Here is a 19,377-nt window from a genome sequence, read left to right as displayed (position 1 = left end):
TCCATTTAATAAAATTTGCACAAACCTCTCTAGAATGTACTTTCCTCTGATCCTAGATCTTGGCTTAACTTTAAACCTTTCCTATTTGTACTGGATATGATTTCATGCCTGGATAATGAAGAGTAGACTGTTGCTTATGCTTTCAACATAAGGAGCTTGACAGACAAAATGCGCAGATTCTGTGCTTCTCTTGGCCACCATCTGTTTGAGATGGTTGGCGGAGGGGCAGAGAAGAAAGCACTTGCTGTACATGATAATATGCGAGTGTGTTGCCATCATTGCTACCCGATTTAGTATGTGTAAAATTTCTACCATACCTTTGTGAACAAATTCTCTGAGATGTTGAATTACAGTCCTTTATCTTCCCAGGAGTGCCAGAATGTCACTTTGATGTAGACCAGTTATTTATATGAGTACAACATTAGCTTCAGTGTTTATAACTGGAATACCCCTTGCATTTGAGCCAGTTGTTTTTCACACCATAAAACCTCACATATGACTTCTGTCTTGTTGAGTCTGTAAACATTTGTCTTTTTCCTTTTGGGGAGGGAGCATTAGGATTCTTGATATCAGCCTTATTTCTGACTTAGTAAGAATGAAATATTATGGGATTTAGAAAAATATTTTATGGTTATACCTAGATTTATTGGCATAACTTTCTCTGCTGCTTTATCTTAATTCAAATGTAGTAGTTGAAGTATGCCACAATGATGTAGAGTTTGTACAACAAAAAATGAATTTAACATTCAGATGCTCAAGCCTATTTGTCATTAGCAAAAGTACTCTATAATTTCATTTTCCCTCCTGAAGCAGTTATGTGCATCTTCTTAAATGTATATCTCTTTCTCAAAACATCAAGAATCTAGCCTTTTATCCATATGTTTTATTTCAAGAACTTTACAGCCATTAATTATAATGGCTGAAAAGTATGGGCAGCTAGGGTTAGGAAAAGAAAGTTAGATCTCTGTAGGAAACTCATCTTTTAAAGAATACATGAAGGGCTTAAAAGTGATAATCTAAGCTGTTAGGCATACCAGGGCAAATAAAAAACAGTGCTTTCATACATTATTCCTAAATTTATCCTGACAGGCTCATTAAGGAAATTAAAATAGCAGAAATTAATCATCTCAGTTATCACTATCGTCTCCTTCTAAACTGATCCAGAAATGAGAACTTCCAGGTTTTAGACCACATTTGAGGAGATCTGCCTTCATATTTTCCTAGGTCATTGCAGTGATTGGCAAAGAGTTTGACACCCTGGGCAAATGATAAATATTTGATGAATGAATGCATAGGGACATAGGCTTTGGAGTCAGACAGAAATGGTTTTGAATCCCAAATTCTCCCCTCTCCTCCTTTGGCTTACATCATGCACTCTCCTGGTTTTTCTCCTACCTCTCTCTGTGTTCCCAAAGTATTTATATTATTTGCCTTACCCTTAGGAGCTCTTCTGTTTTCATTCTCACTTTCCCTGAACAATCTCATTAACTCCCACAGCCTCAAATGTCATCAATATGCTAATGACTCTTGAATCAATTCTTCTAGCTCAGATCTTTTTCCTGAGTTCATATATTCAATAGACTATTGGTACTTAGATGAACCACAAGCACCTCCAACTAAAAAAAAAATGGGGGCAAAAAAGCTATGAGCTCCGTGAGGACAAGGATTATTCACGTTTTGCCCCCTGCTGTGTACCCATACATAAGACAGTGCCTGTCACGTTGTTAGGCTCTCAGTGTATACTTGACTGAATGAAGATCTATAATTACTCATTATCTTTCCATCATTCTGGCACTTATCCCACTATAACATAATTGACTGTTTACTGGTCTGTAACTTTCTTTAAACTTCATGAGAGCAGAAATTATGTCTCTCTTTTTCAGGGTGGTAACGACTAGAAAATTATTTGGTACATAATATGTTTCAAAGAACATTTGCCTCATTTTATAGCTCTACATGTCCTTGGTCAAGTCACTTATCCTTTCTGAGCTTTATAATCTTGATCTATTAAATAGTAATATTAATGCCTTATAGTGTTATAAAGATGAAACAATTCAGTTTAGTATGTGTAAAATATTTCTTTAAGTTTTTACTATAGAAAAAAGTTCAAATACACACACATATATAACTAGAGACTTGGTTTCTTCTACATGTATATTGAAAAGGGTGGGGAGATGAAAGGGATTATAAACTAAAGCAATTTTAGAGGCATATAACCAAATATAACAAGTGGACCTTATTTGGATCCTCATTAATACTGGGTTGGGATGTATGTAGTAGGCAGAATAATGCCCACCCACCAAAGATGGTCATGCCTTATACCCAGAACTCAACGAATATGTTATATTACATGTCACAGGGGTGAGCTAAGGATAAAGATGGGATTACGAATGCTATCAACTGACCTTAAAATGGGGATATTATCCTGCATTATCCTGGGGAGCCCAGCATAATCACAAGGATCTTTAGATTTAGAAGAGGGAAGCAGAAGAGAGCGGGGAATAAAGTAATGCAGTATGAGAGCTTGGTGCTGGCTTTGAGGTGGCAGAAGAGGGCCATGAACCATAGAATTTGGGTAGCCTCTAGAAGCTGGAAAAGGCAAGGAAGTGAATTTCCCCTAGAGCCTCCAGAAAGAAACAGCCCTGCCAACACCTTGATTTTGGCTCAGTAATATCTGTGTAGGAGAACTATAAAACAATACGCTTGTGTTGTGGTTAAGCCAATAAACAACAATAGAATACTAATACAGGGGTTAGTCAGGAAAAATTGAAAATTGGTTATTTGATGTTAAGGAAAATTTTGTTTTATTTTAGATGTGATAATGGAATCATGGTTAGGTTTGTAAAAAGTGTTCTTTTAGAGATGATATTGAAATATTAAGGATTAAGTAATAGATCTTGAATTTTCTTCAAAATAGTTCAGAAATGGCAGGGGAGTGAATGGCATATAAATGAAACATATCAGTTATAAACTGATAAATTGTTAAAGCTTGATTCTTTTTCTTTATTAAATTTTACTGATTTTTAAAATAATTGTTTCCTTAGCATCCTCTACAGATGATTAATGCTAATGGTTTTTTGTTTTTTTGTTTTTAAATTTCAGAGTCACTGTGAGCTCGTGGGGTAAAACATATTTGAAGTATTTTAGTCCATGGTTATTATCCTTATTAATGCTCAGTCTCATCTGCTTCTTCGAAGTCCATTTGATACAACTCTAGTAGTCTTTGATAGCTTCCTTCCTTTTCTAATATGACAAGATATTCTAGACTTCCCCTGTTTATTTTCTGTCCCAATCCTAGAATTAGCAGTTTCTTTAAGGAGTCTGGTTCCTTTTAATGGGAAGATGATAATTTGGTACTGGAGTTATTCATTCTCTAAATAAGAATTTATTAAGCAATATGCCAGGGTCTGTTCTAGGTGCTGGAGATATTTCAATGAACAAAATAGACAGTGTCCCTGGCCTCAAGGTGTGGGGAGATAGAGAATTAAAAAAAACAATAAAAAGAATATAAAATTTGTTAGATGGGGATGAGTACTGTGGAGAAAGATAAACCAGTTAAGGAGTATAGGGAATGCTGGTTTGTGGTAGGGGGTTGCTATTTCATATAGGATGTTGAGGAAAAAACACATTAATAAAATTGGTTATTTTTAAATTGAGCAGAGAACCTGAAGGAAATGAGGGAGCAAGCCACGCAAATAGTCAGGGGAAATATTACCAGGAGGAGGGAAGAGAAAGTACAGAGGTGCTGAATCAGAAGCATACTGGCCATTTAGAGAAGCAGTAAGGAATCTAGTGTGCCTTGCATATAATGGGCAAAGGGAGAGTGGCAGATCAGGTCAGAGAGGTAGCAGGAATCAGATTCTATAGGACCATTGGTTACAAGAGAGCTGTTGGTGGGTTTTGAGCATAGGTCTGACTTAGGTTTTTCTGGCCTCTGTATTGTTGGCAAGGGTAGAAGCAAAATCTCTAGGCAGTCACTGCAGTAAGTCAAGCAAGAGATGTTGGTGGCTTGGACCAAGGATGGATGTACTCTGGAGGTGGTAAGAAATCACCAGGTTACGTATTTCTCATATTGTTGTGAGCAGTTCATCTTCTAACACTAAACTTGCTCTTTTACTGAATGATTTGTTCAGCAATTCAAAAGCACTATATCTTAACCTACCTTAGAAGATAAATAGCTAGCTCCATCTATTGTTACTTTAGTTTGTCTTTTGGGATATTATCCCCCCCCCAGCCCCAATTGATGTATGTTAAGTTTCCAAGTAAGGTTTGACCTAATGTAGTGATTTTTTCACCTATTATGTATCAGTAATAAGAATATTTTATTGGTAGTTGAATAATTTGACTTGAACCCAAAGAATTAACTGATGAATTTCATGCCTATTCAAGTACAGTCTGGCCAGGTGTTTAATGTATACATTATAATCTTCACTACTATTTTTTTTTTTAATGTACTGGGTTAGAGTTAACAGCCTTTTCTGAGCAGGGATAGAAAGCAAAAATATCAAATAACCCACTTTATTCTTAATACAGTTAGAAAACATCTGATTTCAGAGAATTCACACATTGTGCTACCAGGGGTTCTATTGGTCTTAATCTCTGTTTTCTCTCCAAAAACTATTTATATAAAAAAGTGCCCTTTAGTGAGCTGAGGTATTTTTGAAGCATACAGTAAATAATTAGATAATTTTGAATTCCTTATACTATTTTATAATATTACATAGTACATAATTACTGTATATACTATATAGTAATATATACTATTACATATATCACATATATTATTATAATTATATAAAATTGACTAAAACTTGTGTTAACTAATCTCCTGAATAGTGGAAACCTGAATCACCTGCTTGGGAAATAATGCAGTTAAGATCTTTCTAGCATGAAGAATTTTCACTTTATCTTTCCAAATGATATTTCACAAAGATTTTCCTAACAACAGGAGGTAGGTGTCCTACCTAAATTAATGCATATGGCTCAACTTTTTAAAATTCTTTTTCCAATTTATAGTTTGTAGTCCAAAAGGGATGACTTTATTTCTTTGTTGTAAGTTAAATTTCATGTTTAGTAAGTCAGGGATCTGTTTGCTTTTTAAAATTGTATTGTTTTTTAGGACTCTCCAATATATCACTATGACGATTATTTGAAAAACTAGCAACTCAGCATATTGTGGCTTGATTAATTTGATAACTTTCCATATTATATACTGAGAAAGTATTCTAGTATGCTGCTAGGTTTTTATACTAATTCATGTTTATTTAATAATAGTCTTTGTAATCTTCAGTTTGACTGTCGTAATGCTGAAAAACAAAAATATGAAATGGGTATGAATATATGTCATTCTAAACCTTTAGATGACTCACAAATAACCATTCCAAAGTTAATAAGATATTCTCACCAACACTATTGGTTTAGAGAGTAGCTAATGGCTTTAAATTTCTAGATGCATTTTATGGTGCCGTATTTTATACAAAAGAATAAAAATTAATTTTCCAACATGGTCCCTGTGGGGTAGAGATTAGCCACAAAAGATGCCAGATTTAATGGAAGCTGCTCAAGATTAAGTTAAAAAGGAAAACTTGAGTCAAGAACTAACTTCTTCCTAATGTTCTCATTGTGACACTACTGATTCATTCATTATTCAGTTTGAGTAAGTCACTTACATTTTTTGTGACTTAGATTCATAGATTATGAAATGGGGCTAATTTAATGCTCCTATTTAATAGCTCTATTAGAACTTAAAAGAAATAATTGTTTTTATTAGAAATAAGTAGATTGTCATCTTTAAACTATTATCTCTAAAGAGATGTATATTTTTTCTACATAAAAGTGGTTTTTATTACAGGTTCAATAAATGTGAGGTATTTCGGTCTCTGTACCACCCATGGAAGATTGTTTTTTTCTGCATAGTAGTGCAGTTCTCTACAGAATTATTAAGGAAACGGGGCTCATTTTGTGGTGCCTTCCCTGTAGCAAGACCTCACCTTCTTACATCTCCCTCTCTCCATTAAGCCAAGTGAGCAGACGCCAGGGGCTTGGAACTTGATGATGCAAAAGTTGCCCATTCCTAGGCTAAAGTGGTGACAAATTCAGTCTGAAGAAATGAAACATCACTTTATTCATACAGGAAATAACTATGCCTTGGAAATGTTCAGGGCTTGGTAATTAATAGGGCTTGTGTAGCTTTGTGTGCGGGCCAATGTACTAGCAACACAGCAACAAAACAGAGGTGTGGGAATTTCTGTCTTATCCAGAGCAGTTAAAATGGGGCAGTAACAGAAAGCAAGACTTCTTTTTCCAAGCAAGGAACAGCAGTGAGCTTAGAGCTTTAGTATATGTGTTTAAGACACAGTCACATGTTTCATGTTTAAGAATGGCTTATCATGTTAAATAAGTTAGTTCCCCATGTACCTTCTCCTCAACGCATGGACCAGATGGATTATGTCCCATTTTACAATGACTGATGGAGAATTACTACACTCTTTTATTGCTAAAAATGTCTCAGTGACTCAGTACTTTAGGGCTTATGCATAGATAATGTGATAAAATAAAGGCATATGGTAGATGAAAGGGTTTCATCTTTGAGACTCTCTTTGAGGTCTGATCTTCAGATTTTTCAATTGGTAACTTTCCCACTGTTTGAAATCCTGAACCTAATCCACATTTTAAAAATATCTATCTCGATATTGTTCTCTAAAAAGGCAAAATGAAAGTGATTTGGAACCTTCCCGTTTTTCAGTTGCTTGATTAAATATTAATTTTTTGCCTTCTATTTGTGAGGCAGTTTTCTGATAGTGGGTAGAAAGAATTATATAGTTTCTCCTTCTTTAAGAGTTTATCATTGACTTAGGAAGGAAAAGATGTTACAAGATATTGATAAATTATACAGGCAGGGGTGTTGCAAATGTTAAGAGGAAGAGAACACTTCTAGCTTGTATCATCAGGGAATATGGGGCAGCAGGGTTGGGGGGAGCTCAGGAAATGGAACTTGCACGAGCCTTGTAGAATGAGAAAACTATGAGTAGCACTGGAGAAGGAGACATTTCACTGGCTGATGGTCATAGAAGCAGGGTCTGGCCTGGCATGTTCAAGGGACAGTGAGTAAACTATAGCATAGTGCCTAAGAACACAGACTCTGGAGCCGGACTGCCAGGATTCTGGATTGCCCTTTATTTGTCTCACGGCCTTGGGCCAGTTTCTTAACCATTCTTTGCCTCAGATAGAATTAAAAAAAATGATGCTAATCTTGCCTGAATCATAGAGCTGTTATAAGGATTTGACAAGAGTGCCTTCAAATAGTGATGGCTCAAGTTAAATATTAAATAAGTATAATAGAATATGATGATGACCGGGATGTGAATGAGCATAAAAGACAAGGCCGTAAAGAAGATTGGAGTGAGCTCCTTGAGGGACTGAACTCTCAAGACTGAATAAACAAGAAACCGTGATGAAAGTAGTATATTTGAAAAAAAAAATAGTCTAGCAGAATAGGTTGAAAAGAGATTGGTAGCACAGAGACTGGTTAGGAGACTTGTGATTGTCTAGACTTGAGGGGTTTAAGACTGGGACTCACATGATAGCCCATGGGTTTGGATTAAAAAGAGGGACAGACCTTGGGAACATTTACAGTGGAACAGTTGTTAGGGTCCGGGGTTTGTCAGGCACATAGGAGACAGAGGGTTGTGCCTGAGTTAAGTGGGAGAATTCAAACATACAGGAAGGACTTCTTAGGAAGAGCTGGGAATGTGTGCAAAAAGATGAAATCCATTTTGCATGTCTTGAATTTAAAGACAAGAACAGAATTTGGCATTGAAAATGCATATCTGTGGCTCTTAGGGAAGTTGGGTTGGGATATATAAATGGAAGACCCACAGAGGAGCAAGCTGTGTTATGCAAGTAAATGAGGTGACAAGGAAGAGAGGGTATAGAGTGATTTTCTCTCCCATTTCTGTAAGATAAAGTGTGAATATAAGGGAATGAAAACATGTTCCTAGCCCACTGAGTCACTTGAAACAAGGGCAATAGTAAAGCTCGCTGGTCTGTAAAGTGCCATTTCACAGCTCAAGTGCCAGACCGAGCACTGTAGATGTGCTAAGTGTTAATAAATGCTGGGTTCCTGGATCTGTAATTGCACATCATTGCAAACAGGCTTTATTCTGGTAAGGGAGAGTTATCCTTTCAGTTGTCCTAATTAATCTTCTCCAATTCTAACCACACCTATAATATGAAGCCTGTCAATACACACACGTCGTAGTTAGTTATTATTATTGTTTATTATAAACAAAAGTTGTTCCTTTTAAACCTCTTTTTAACATATGCCTTTTCTTTTCTACTACATTGTAGTTGCCTGTTGGTAAGGAGCAGGCCTCCTGTTGGTTTCAGTCCTTCACAGATTTTGCATTCACTCATTTATGTATTGATTCCAGTTCATTAATTTATTCATTTGTTCATTCCAGACACTGTATTAGTTGCTAAGGTGAAGAATAAGGCATAGTTCCTGCCCTCAAGGAGCTTAACTGTTTAGTTGGGGGAGAAAAGACACAGATATATGAAGCAGAAACAGTAATAAAGTCATTCACAGAAAATTATGGGAACGTGGGAGAGAACACTCACTCTGGATTATGGAGCATGGGCAGTGGGGAGAGGTACTTCAGGGAAAACTTTTGGAGCAGTTGACTTCTGGTCTGAATCTTACTAAGTACATAGAAAGAAGGGGAGAGAATGACAGTAAAGACAACCGGTGCCTAGAGAGAGTCACAAGAAAATGTGAGGCATTTGGTATTGCTGCAGCATGAAGACAGAGGCAGAGAGTGATGAGAGCTGCTGTGGGGCAGACAGAGAGCCCGGGAGGGACCTGGATGCAGTGCTTAGAAAAGCATGGAATACTTTCAGTGGTCAGAGAAGAGGGAGATCCTTGAAGTGGCTTCTGCAGAGTTGTGATCTGATAAGATTTTAGTCCTAGGTGGCAGTTGGGAGGATACATTTAAGAAGGATAAGACATTTTGGCGACTAGCAAGGTGGGAGACAGTTAGGACCTAAACCAGGACAGTATTGTAGAATGGAGATGAGTGGGCAAAATCAAGAAGTATTTGTGATATAAAATCAGCAGGACCCATTATAACCACAGGTGAGGGAGGGAAGGTCCTAGGATGGTTCTTATGTAGCTACCTTATATGATTGGGTGACCGATTTCACAGTCTACTTAGAGAATAGAGGAAGAGAGATAATACAGTGAGTTCATTTTTATTTTTATTATCTTCAACACATTGAGATTTTTAATACACCTCTGATGTATTTGGAGTTACATCTATTGATGGTTAGCAGAGATGTCTAGATGATTAGAACTACCTTGCTGTCAATATTCACCTTAACTGTATCTCCTCTTGGAAGCAGAGGCGACTCTTCTTTTCCTACAGCACCCTATGCATTCATAACTGTTTGAATGCATTCATCTGTCATAACTCTTTCACTGTGCTGTAATCCTTGATTTTCTTTTCTGTTTATTTCTGTAGTCACAGTCCACTGTTTGATATATAACCTCTCCGTAAATGTGAGTGAGTAAACGAATCAATAGATTATTTTAAAAAGTAATATTCTGATTTGATTATTAGAAAAAGTTTATATTTGGCTTATTCTCAAGCTGATTCTTCTGTGTCTTAACTCCTAGCGCTTTCCACTGGAAGAATCTCAAACAGTGCAACTTCGTCAGGAGCAGCGGCACCAGCCAACTCAGCCAGGGGACAGCCCCAGCCAGGTGACCAGGACACTTTAGTGCAAAGAGCTGAGCACATTCCAGCAGGGAAAAGAACTCCAATGTGTGCCCACTGTAACCAGGTCATCAGGTTGGTTATTCGTTTTTGAAATTTTCTTGAAATACTTAGTACCAGTGTTGATTTTTTTTTTTTACATATATTCTGAAAGATTTGAAATTTTATTAGTGAAAATATTCTTGCTATTCTTCTGTGTAATAGTTATTGAAGTAGATAAATTTGAATATATATACTTATTAGAATCTATTATAATGAAAAGTAATTCTGGACTCTGTGGAAATAAAACTAAAAATACCAATTTTCTCTCTATCGGAACTAAGAAAAAATAACGATTAGTGTGGCCTTTCAGAGATTAATAAAATTTTAAGACTCAAAGGGACCCTGAAGATCATTTATCTGAACTTAATTCTTTTACAAATTGTAAAAGTGAGGACTTTTCATTTAGATGAAAAATAACTAGTGACATAAAATAAAGAACTTTGAGCCCTAGAGGAAAGAAGAGTGGATTTTTGAATACCTAAGCACTGGAAGATATAATTACCTTCAGGTCTATTCATAAATGCTTTCAATTTTAGATTAGGTCGTAACCTACTTTTTTAAAATATTTTTTATCCAAATCTGTTTTATTGTCTCTTACGTTCCAAGAGGGATAAAAGGCCCAGAGATCTTAAGTGAGTGCTCTATCCTGGCACTTAATAAACCTCTGAGCATTTCTTAATAAGTGGTTTTTAAGATGTTAGGAGGTATAGATAAGAATGTTGACTGCAGTGATCCCACCATCAGGACCTTGTTGCCTCTGTGAGTTGCCTTGTTGGCAGTAAAAATGGTAGGTTGAAATGACTGCTCAGGCTCTCTCCTTGTTTTTAATTTATCCTGTTTTAAAATAGTTGAAACGGTGGCTTCTCTAAAGTTGAATAAGGTTAGGACTTACCTGCATTTCCTCTACTCTATTACATCGTTATTCCTTAGGATAATGTTTCTAGTTAATACTTAAAACGGAGCCCAAGAAGCCTCAATACTTTATTTAAAACCCAAATATAAATACTCTTTTCCTTGACCACTATTAAATAATAAATGTGTCAAGGACACAGCACACAGTACATGATTAAAAATAAAACCGCTTTTTTATTTTAAACGTTCATTTGTAACATTCCAAAAATATAGTGAAACAGAAAGCAAAAATAAAAATTCATACATAATTCTACCTTACAAGATAACCACTAAGAATATTTGAGTTCACACTTTTAAAACACACACATGTAAGGACCGGTGTTATTTTACAGAAATGGAATTATAATAACAATATTTTGTAAGCTGTTATTTTTCACTTAAGTGTGTTTTCCATATTGAGTACCTGCTTAATAAGAATTAACCATGAGAGACTATGGACTCTGAGAAACAAACAGGGTTCTAGAGGGGATGGGGGAGGGGGGATTGGTTAGCCCGGTGATGGGTATTAAGGACGGCACATACTGCATGGAGCACTGGGTGTTATACGAAAACAATGGATCGTGGATCACCACATCAAAAACCAATGATGTATTGTATGGGGACTACCATAACATAATAAAATTTAAAAAAAAACAAAAAAACAAAAAGAATTAGCCAGTAGCAGTGGTAGTAGTAATAATCGTTATGGGGAAAAGGAGAAAATCAGTGGAGGTTTCCCAAGTCTAGACAGTAACCAGTACACAGAAGGCATTTGTGAATATTGTACCTGAACAGGTCATGCATGACTCTAGACCCACTTGTTCAAGCCATAATATCAATTTGGTTAGAGTCACTTTCCTAACAGTGGGACTGTAGGGTTACTACCTTACAGAAGTATGTAAACTAATAGACTCTAGAGTGGTACTGCTTTGTTCCAGTAAATAAAAGTATGTTTTTAATTGCTAACTGTATTTAGTTGTTATATTTTTAAGATTAATGTTAATAAAATAAAAATAAGTTCTAACTTATTATTTCTATAAGTTATGCTACTTTGGTTACCTAGACTGGTAGTTAGGGATGCTATATTCTGGATAAAAGCACCCTTTATGGAGACAGGAGTCAGTGCTCTTTGTATGCTGTTGTAAGCAATTACTGGATAGGCTAACAAACTGTCAAATCCTATCACTTGTTGATGCATGATTATCAAATTCTGTGACATCCTATAATCATCAGTACCAACGCATGTGGAAAACTTAGTATGGAGAAAAGACAAAGCTCTAAATAGGAATTACATTCCTACCCCTCCCTACCTACCTTGGCTTCAGTTATAATGCTAGGCCAGGATGTAATTTTAATGCGCAGTCTCTATTCCATGTGAAATAAATATATATTATGTTAATAAGATGAATGGCCATCACTTACTGTTCCCTCATCTGTTAAATTTTATATTGCTCTGGATTATGCCATCACTGTTTTCAGTTAAGCATTAAAACTTCATTTACCTAGGGAAGTTAATGGGAACAGGGATTAGTTCATGTCAAGATCATATAATAGTAATTAACATAGCACATTTGCTTGGTGCTCAAATGCTAAAGTAGCTTGAATAAACTGTAGTCAGTTTAGAGACCTTGTTAAAGCATAATTCTTGTTCTTGGCCTCAGTGACAGTATCGCTTACCAAAGGACACGTAAGATCAAGTGACATTTGCTTGGACACCTGTTTCAAAAACAAGCTGCAGTTGCAGACTTGATACTTCGAATACAGAATATTGTATGTAATGGCCAACTTTGGGAAGTTTAGGATCATTTTATAATTTATATTTCTTATTTTCTACAGTATAATTTATATTATTTGTTTATAATTTGTATTGTTTTATTATATATATATTCTAAGCATCTCAAATTTTCAAAAATTTTTAAGTGAAAGCAAACTAAGGAAAAGTTTATTTTAATTTTTTTGAGCAATATCGTTGTTTTTGGAAAACCTAAAAAAACTTAATCACTGAATGTTAGTACCGAACTAGTTATCTCTTATAACTAGCTTAACGTTTTATTTGGATGTAATGCTTAACATTTTTTGGTTTATTTGAACCTTGAAAAGAGTTATGAATGTTGTGCCTAAATAGACATCTTTGATTAGTTAGTGGACTTTTATAGATGGATAAGAAATTATACTGAGGCTTTGATTAAGTTTGCTTTAGAACATTTCCAATCTATTTATGATAGAAGTACCATTTCTTTGACTCTTACACTCGTGAATTGATTGACAGCTGGGTGCTGGTATAAAAGGGAAACAGAAAATCAGGTTAATGTAGCCAAAACCACATTTTAGTCTCCCTCATAGAATGGGTTTATGAAAACTCTAGTTTATTTCTTGACTGTTATATCTACTGGCATTAAAATCGATTCAACACTTGTATTACCTGGAGTTGACTAAATCATTCACTTTTAGCTTAACATCTTTGTGAAAAAAGTACAGGATTTATAGTGCTTGAATTTCTTCTTAGCTATGGTATGCTTAAAAGAAATAGCCACAGTGCTATTGTTCTGTATTGCCTGCAGGATAGCACCAGAACAATGACGTTGAGGCAACCCGTGGTTTATTCCAGTGAGAGAGAGATTTTTAACATTACTGGTCTGTTTCTTGCCAGTGGTTCTCAAACTTTCCTCATACAGGGCCATCTCAGTTACCCCAAGGAGAGGCCAGCAGAGGTTTTTGCTTGTTTCACTATGCATTTCAGTCTCTCAGCATTCCCTTATTAATAGGTTTTATTTAATCTCCCTTTTGGTTAAAATTTCACTTGAAAATAGAAAGTTTCTTGTAACATGTTAGCCCCTGAATTTAAGGAAACAACCAAAGACACAGAACAAGTTTTATGAGCAAGACATATAGACCAATATTTCAGATTTACTGTAATGAAAAATTGGAAAGAACACAGATGTGCAGCTAATATCATGGTGCCATTAAGATCCTGGTTTTGGATAATAATAGTAATTGTTTAATGTGTTCTTAGCATTTGTCAAATGTTGTGCTAAGAATTTTATCTGAATTCCCATTTAATTCTTTATAAGCTTGTGAGATAATTTTCATGTATTTTATAATCTGATAGAAAAGCCCAAAGCCCTGGCACAGATAACCATAATGTAATAATGTTAAGCATTGTGAGAGGTACATCATACTCTCACAGTAATATATGAAAGATATATGTATTGCCCTTATATCCATAGTAAGGAGTCCTGAATCATGGTACTTAGGAAAATCATGAGTATCTATAGGGTTCTAAATTGTCACAGTTGTAAAATTGAAAAATTAATCTTGCCTCAGGAAAATAATATTAATAATGGAAATCCATGTTGGTGATTTCATCATATGATCCTTCTAATATCCAGGTCTCTCAGTTCTCTGACATCTTCTACTTTAGTGATCCCTCCAGTTAACTAAAGCCACCAATTTTCATTCGTATCCTAGACCTCGTCTTTACCATTAACTACATTTCCTTCATAATCTCATTTCTAAACAGCTCACTCTATTTCAAGAACCACTGCCTATATATCTCCACTCTCTCCCTATTACTTCAACTCCAGCAATCCTTTGACCACTCCCTGCCTCGCAACACCTCAAATTCATTGATCCAAATACCTTTTTACTGTCCCTTGGGTCCCAATAACCTCACTTCCCTTCTTATCTAGTCTGAATTCCATAGTCATTAGTCAGTATCCTTTATATATCCTCAATTCCATTGCCCATCACTCATTTTGTCATATTCACTTTAACTGAAACCACTAGGCCAGATAAAATCTGCTCTTGGTTTACTCTGTGCCCACACCTGAAAGTGGATGTGACTGGAAGGAAACCCACAACCATACTAACCAGTGTCACTTTAAATTCATGACTGTTAATCTCAGGTGTGTTCTTAATAGTGACAAAAATCTGCTTTATTTCTCTAGTATGTTTACTTTTCCACTCTCCCAGAAGCCACTTTATATCTTCTTTTTTCTCCTGAAGCCTCTAATAACCTATTTCCATTTTGACTGTCAGCTGATGACCTTGATTCTTTTTTCATTCTTTTATGTAGGAAAGGCAACAGAAATGTAGGACATAGAGAAAAAAATAACAAAATGGCACTCATAATTCCTAACTTATCAGCAATTACATTAAATGTAAATAGATTAAACATTCTAATTGAAAGAATTGTAGAGTAGATAAAATGACGATCTGGCTATATGCTGCCTATAACAGACACTTCAGGTTAAAAGACACAAATAAATTGAACCTAAAAGTGTACAGAAAGATACACCATGTAAACATTGTAACCAAAAGAGAGCCGGAGTGACTATGTGTATTAATAGTAGATAAAATAGCCGTTAAGAAAAAAGGTGTTGAAAGAGAGAAGGACATTTTATAATGATAAAAAGTTCAATCCGTTAAGAAGGTACAACAATTATAAATATATATTCACCTAATAACAGAGCCCCAAAATACACAAAGCAAAAACGGGCAGAATAGAAGGGAACAATGATAAATAATTCAACAATAATAGTTGGAAACTTTGGTATCCTAGTTTCAAGAACAGATGTAACAACTGCACAGAAAATCAACAAAAAGCCTTGAACAACACTATGCACTAGACTCAACAGACATCTGTAGAATATCCCAGCTAACAACAGAAGGGCATAAATTCTTCTCAAGCACACATGGAACATTCTCCAGGATAGACTACATGTTAAGCCATAAAACAAGTTTCAATAGATGTAAAAGGACTGAAGTCATAGAGAGTATGTTCTCTGACCAGAATGGCATGAACTTAGAAATATATAAGAGGAGAAGACTTGGAAAATTCACAAGTATGTGGCAATTAATATACTCCTAAACAACAATCTTTTAATTAACTCCATGTCAACTTATTGGGGAATTCACATTACATCTGCATAATCCTAAAGTAAACTAGTTACAGGAGTGATGTCCCATCGTCTTCACAGTTTCCACCCACACTCTAGAGGAGGGGATCATACAGGCCATGTACACCAGAAGGCAGGTATCTTAAGGGCCATATTAGAATTCTGCCTAACATACCGTCTCCTCCCCAGTCTCCCTCTTCTTGGTTAGTGGTAGCTCTATTCTCTAAATTGCCCAGACCTCGTGTGATCTATCAGCACATCCTTTTGACTCTGATTTCTAAGTATACCCAGAATCTGAACCTTTCTTCCTGTTTGTACTACTGCTACTACCCTGATCCAAGGCACTATCATTTCTTACCTGGGATAATGAAGTTGTTTACTAATTAACCTTTTTGCTTTTGCCCTTGCCTTTTACCTGTCTGTTCTCCACACAGTAGCTAGAGTAAATCCTGATAAAACATAAATCAGATCATGTCACTCTTTTGCTGGAAACCCCATAATGCTTCCACTTTTGGTGGAAGTCTGAATCCTTACAATGGCCTAAAGGCCCTACACAGTCACCCTCACCCCACCACCACCTCATTATCTCTCTGCCTTATTACTTGGTAATTTCCCCCTTGTTTCCTTTGCTCCAGGCATACTGGCCTTGCTGTTTCTCAGACTCCCCAGGCACCTTTACCAGGCCCTTTGCATTTGCGGTTTCCCTTGCCTGGATTCTCTTCCCCTGGATATTTGCGTAGCTCACATTTGTCTCCTTTACGTCTTTACTCAAATATCAGGGTATCCCTGGCCACCCTGTTTAAATTCCACTCCCCCACCACCATACACAGTCTCCCTATCTTCCCTCCCTGCTTCATTTTTCCTCCTCAGCACTTAAAATCTAACATATCCCCCCTCCTTTTTTTAATTGTTGCTTGTTGTTTCTCCCTCATGCTAGAATGGAAGTTCTGTGTGAGCAGGGCCTTTCCTGGCTTTATTTCCTGCCATATTTTCTACTCCTATAGCAGTGTCTGGCATATATCGTTGTATTTAGTAAATACTTGTTCATTGATAAATGAACTTTTTAAAAATATTTGGAGGAATGTATGATAACAGTTTCTCCAAGTTGAAATTATCTCTCATTCATCTTAATATATAGAAACACATTTTTCTGTTTTGTGGATTTTGTAATAAATAAATAATTGAGTGTAATTATCTCCAATAGACTTAAAGAGTTATCAATTAATATTACTTTTTTTTGGAACTTGTCTTTTTTATTCACTGTTATGTTCAGGCTCATTTACTCATGCATTTATTCTTGAACAGTAAGTCATTTATGTCTTTAAAATAAAAAGCTATAGTTGACCTCACAACCTTTTAAATGCAGTATTTTAAAGGGCTTACAGTAAGTAAAAATGATTCTCAATGAAGGTGGAACTATATTATTTAATGCTCCAAATTGGAAAGTTCGGACATAATTTACTGGAAACGAAGAATTAAGGATATCAAAAATGCAGCACTTCTAAATTTTAGGAAGGATTATTAATATTGCTAATTTTGAGTATTATAAGTCTTGCTAGTGTGTTTTACTATTATGTTCAAGTGTGTTTCATTCTCTCTTACTCTCTCTTCTTGCATGTATCTTTGTATTTTTGATTGCGTGTGCACAGTTTCTTCCAGTAAGCTTTTCTGTTTCCGAAAACTCTTCCTTTGGTTCTGTTTTTCTTGAATTCTTTGCTCATGCCAGGCCCTTCCCAAAATTTGACCATAATATAAAACTGGTTTATACATTTTTATTATTATATCTAATTAAGTGGTGTATCAGATTCCATTTTTATTTTTGAGCATAAGTGAGTTTTTTATGTGGCTTTGTTTTTAACTTTTGTTCATTAACTTTTGATTTCTTAGCTTTTTTTTGTTTTTAACTTCTATTGATGCAGTAACTTTTGGTCAAATACAATTTTTAATATGTAATAGCTGGGCCTTGGAGAATTCCAGCTTTACAGTTCATCATCCACATGATCTTAGGAATGTTAGGTACCTGTTGATATTTTCTTCATCTATTTATAGAGCTAATTTCTGTCACTGAGCTTTATTATTCGAGTTAAATAATAGAGGCAAGAAGCAAGCATTGGATTTTGAAGCTGAATCCCTGTTAGATTATGCCAGTTGAAATTTGCAGTCCTTCTCACCTTCTCACTATATGTTTTCTTAGCTGTTCCTTTTGACATCTTTTCCTGCCTTTCCTTTTTTTCTTTTTGGCAAAAGTCTCACAGAAGATGAACAGGGTAAAAAGTTTTATGAGATAAGATAACCCTTCTCTCTCGGCCAGTCAGGGCTTTAACTCTTTCCCGTCCCCTCCTTTGTCAGTCCAGGAGTATTTGGGAAGGGCCGTGGGGTAGAGTACAGTAAGAGGTAGAGGCTGACTTAATTCCACTTTGAGTTCACAAACGGAAACCCAGTCCTGCCTGGAACAAGGAGAACTTCTTCAGTGTTAATCCAGTGTTAATGAATTTGTTAAATCAATCTCTGCTTAACACAGAGAAGAGAATACTCATTATATGTAAGAGATTTTAGTGTTTAATCTATACATGACTTCAAGAGCATGAGGGGAAAGATGCTCTTTCAGCCTGGTTGGGGAATACCCGGCCGGCTAGGCCAGTACCTTCACTGAGCATGTTTAAGAAAGGAGATCTGGCAGGAGCAAGGGTCATTTTCAGTTCAGTTTTTAAAGGTGCAGAGGGAGTTTCTTTACTGTTGTTAAGACATTTCACAATTCAAATTTGATAAGGAACTAAGGAAATGTCTTAAAGATATTACCTTAATGGATGATTTAATTAAATTTAATTCATTTGCAGTAGAAACTATTCTAGAAACCTTTTAAAAAACACTTTTAGAAATACATGAAATATAAGAAAATCTCCTAAATTATAAAAGGGAACAAAAGAAGAATGAAAATCATGAGTGGGACCATTAAAAATGAAGACCGGACAAAAATTTGCCATTGAGACTGGACAAAACCTATAATGATGACCTACATACTTGCCTATGGTTAGTCTAAATTCAGCTTTAAGCCTTCTAGTGGTCAACAAAAAAAGAAAGTTAATTTTTAACTTTACAATGAGTAAAAAAACAAACCTATTGCTCAAAAGAAGCAAAACTGTTCTTGTTACAAAAACCTGAAAGGACTTTCTCCAAGGAGTCCACATGAAAATGAGCCTGTGTGATCTAACAAATAACACTCTCAACAGTAACTTAGAGGAAGAGCAAGGGTGACTGTTCCAGATCTATGTCCTATGACAAGTGTCAGTGCAGACTGATGGTATCACGCTGAGCACCGGTTGGTCGGTAAGGGTATAATTCTGTGGAGTGGGTCAGGCCCAATATGCTGTAAGTTGCAGAACCTCCTTCTCTGCTGGTCTGACTTGATTTCAACACATATTTTATTAAATCTAGAAAATGGATTTTGGATACTAGCCCTTTATCTGATATGTCATTTGCAAATCTTCTCCCATTCTGTCGGTTGTCTTTTGGTTTTGTTGACTGTTTCCTTTGCTTTGCAAAAGCTTTTTATCTTGATGAAGTCCCAATAGTTCATTTTTGCCCTTGTTTCCCTTGCCTTTGGTGATGTTTCTAGGAAGAAGTTGCTGTGGCTGAGGTCGAAGAGGTTGCTGCCTGTGTTCTCCTTCAGAATTTTGATGGACTCCTGTCTCACATTTAGGTCTTTCAACCATTTGGAGTCTATTTTTGTGTGTGGTGTAAGGAAATGGTCCAGTTTCATTCTTCTGCATGTG

At 35.8% G+C, this 19,377-nt stretch overlaps 1 protein-coding gene across 6 annotated transcripts in view; it reads left to right on the top strand.

Moving 5' to 3' along the window:
- PDLIM5 (PDZ and LIM domain 5) overlaps positions 1-19,377 on the top strand; it is a 202,741-nt gene that overhangs the window by 167,843 nt on the left and 15,521 nt on the right. For all 6 annotated transcript variants that reach the window (XM_035004496.1, XM_035004488.1, XM_035004492.1 and 3 more), the window contains one exon: positions 9,674-9,848. In XM_035004496.1, the coding sequence (XP_034860387.1) occupies positions 9,674-9,848 (175 nt within the window). The remainder of the gene's footprint in view (positions 1-9,673; positions 9,849-19,377) is intronic.

This window comes from Mirounga leonina, unplaced genomic scaffold (assembly GCF_011800145.1).
Source record: "Mirounga leonina isolate KUSES-001 unplaced genomic scaffold, KU_Mleo_1.0 Mir_129, whole genome shotgun sequence".
Lineage (NCBI taxonomy): Eukaryota > Metazoa > Chordata > Mammalia > Carnivora > Phocidae > Mirounga > Mirounga leonina.
This window is presented reverse-complemented; position numbering and strand designations above follow the sequence as displayed.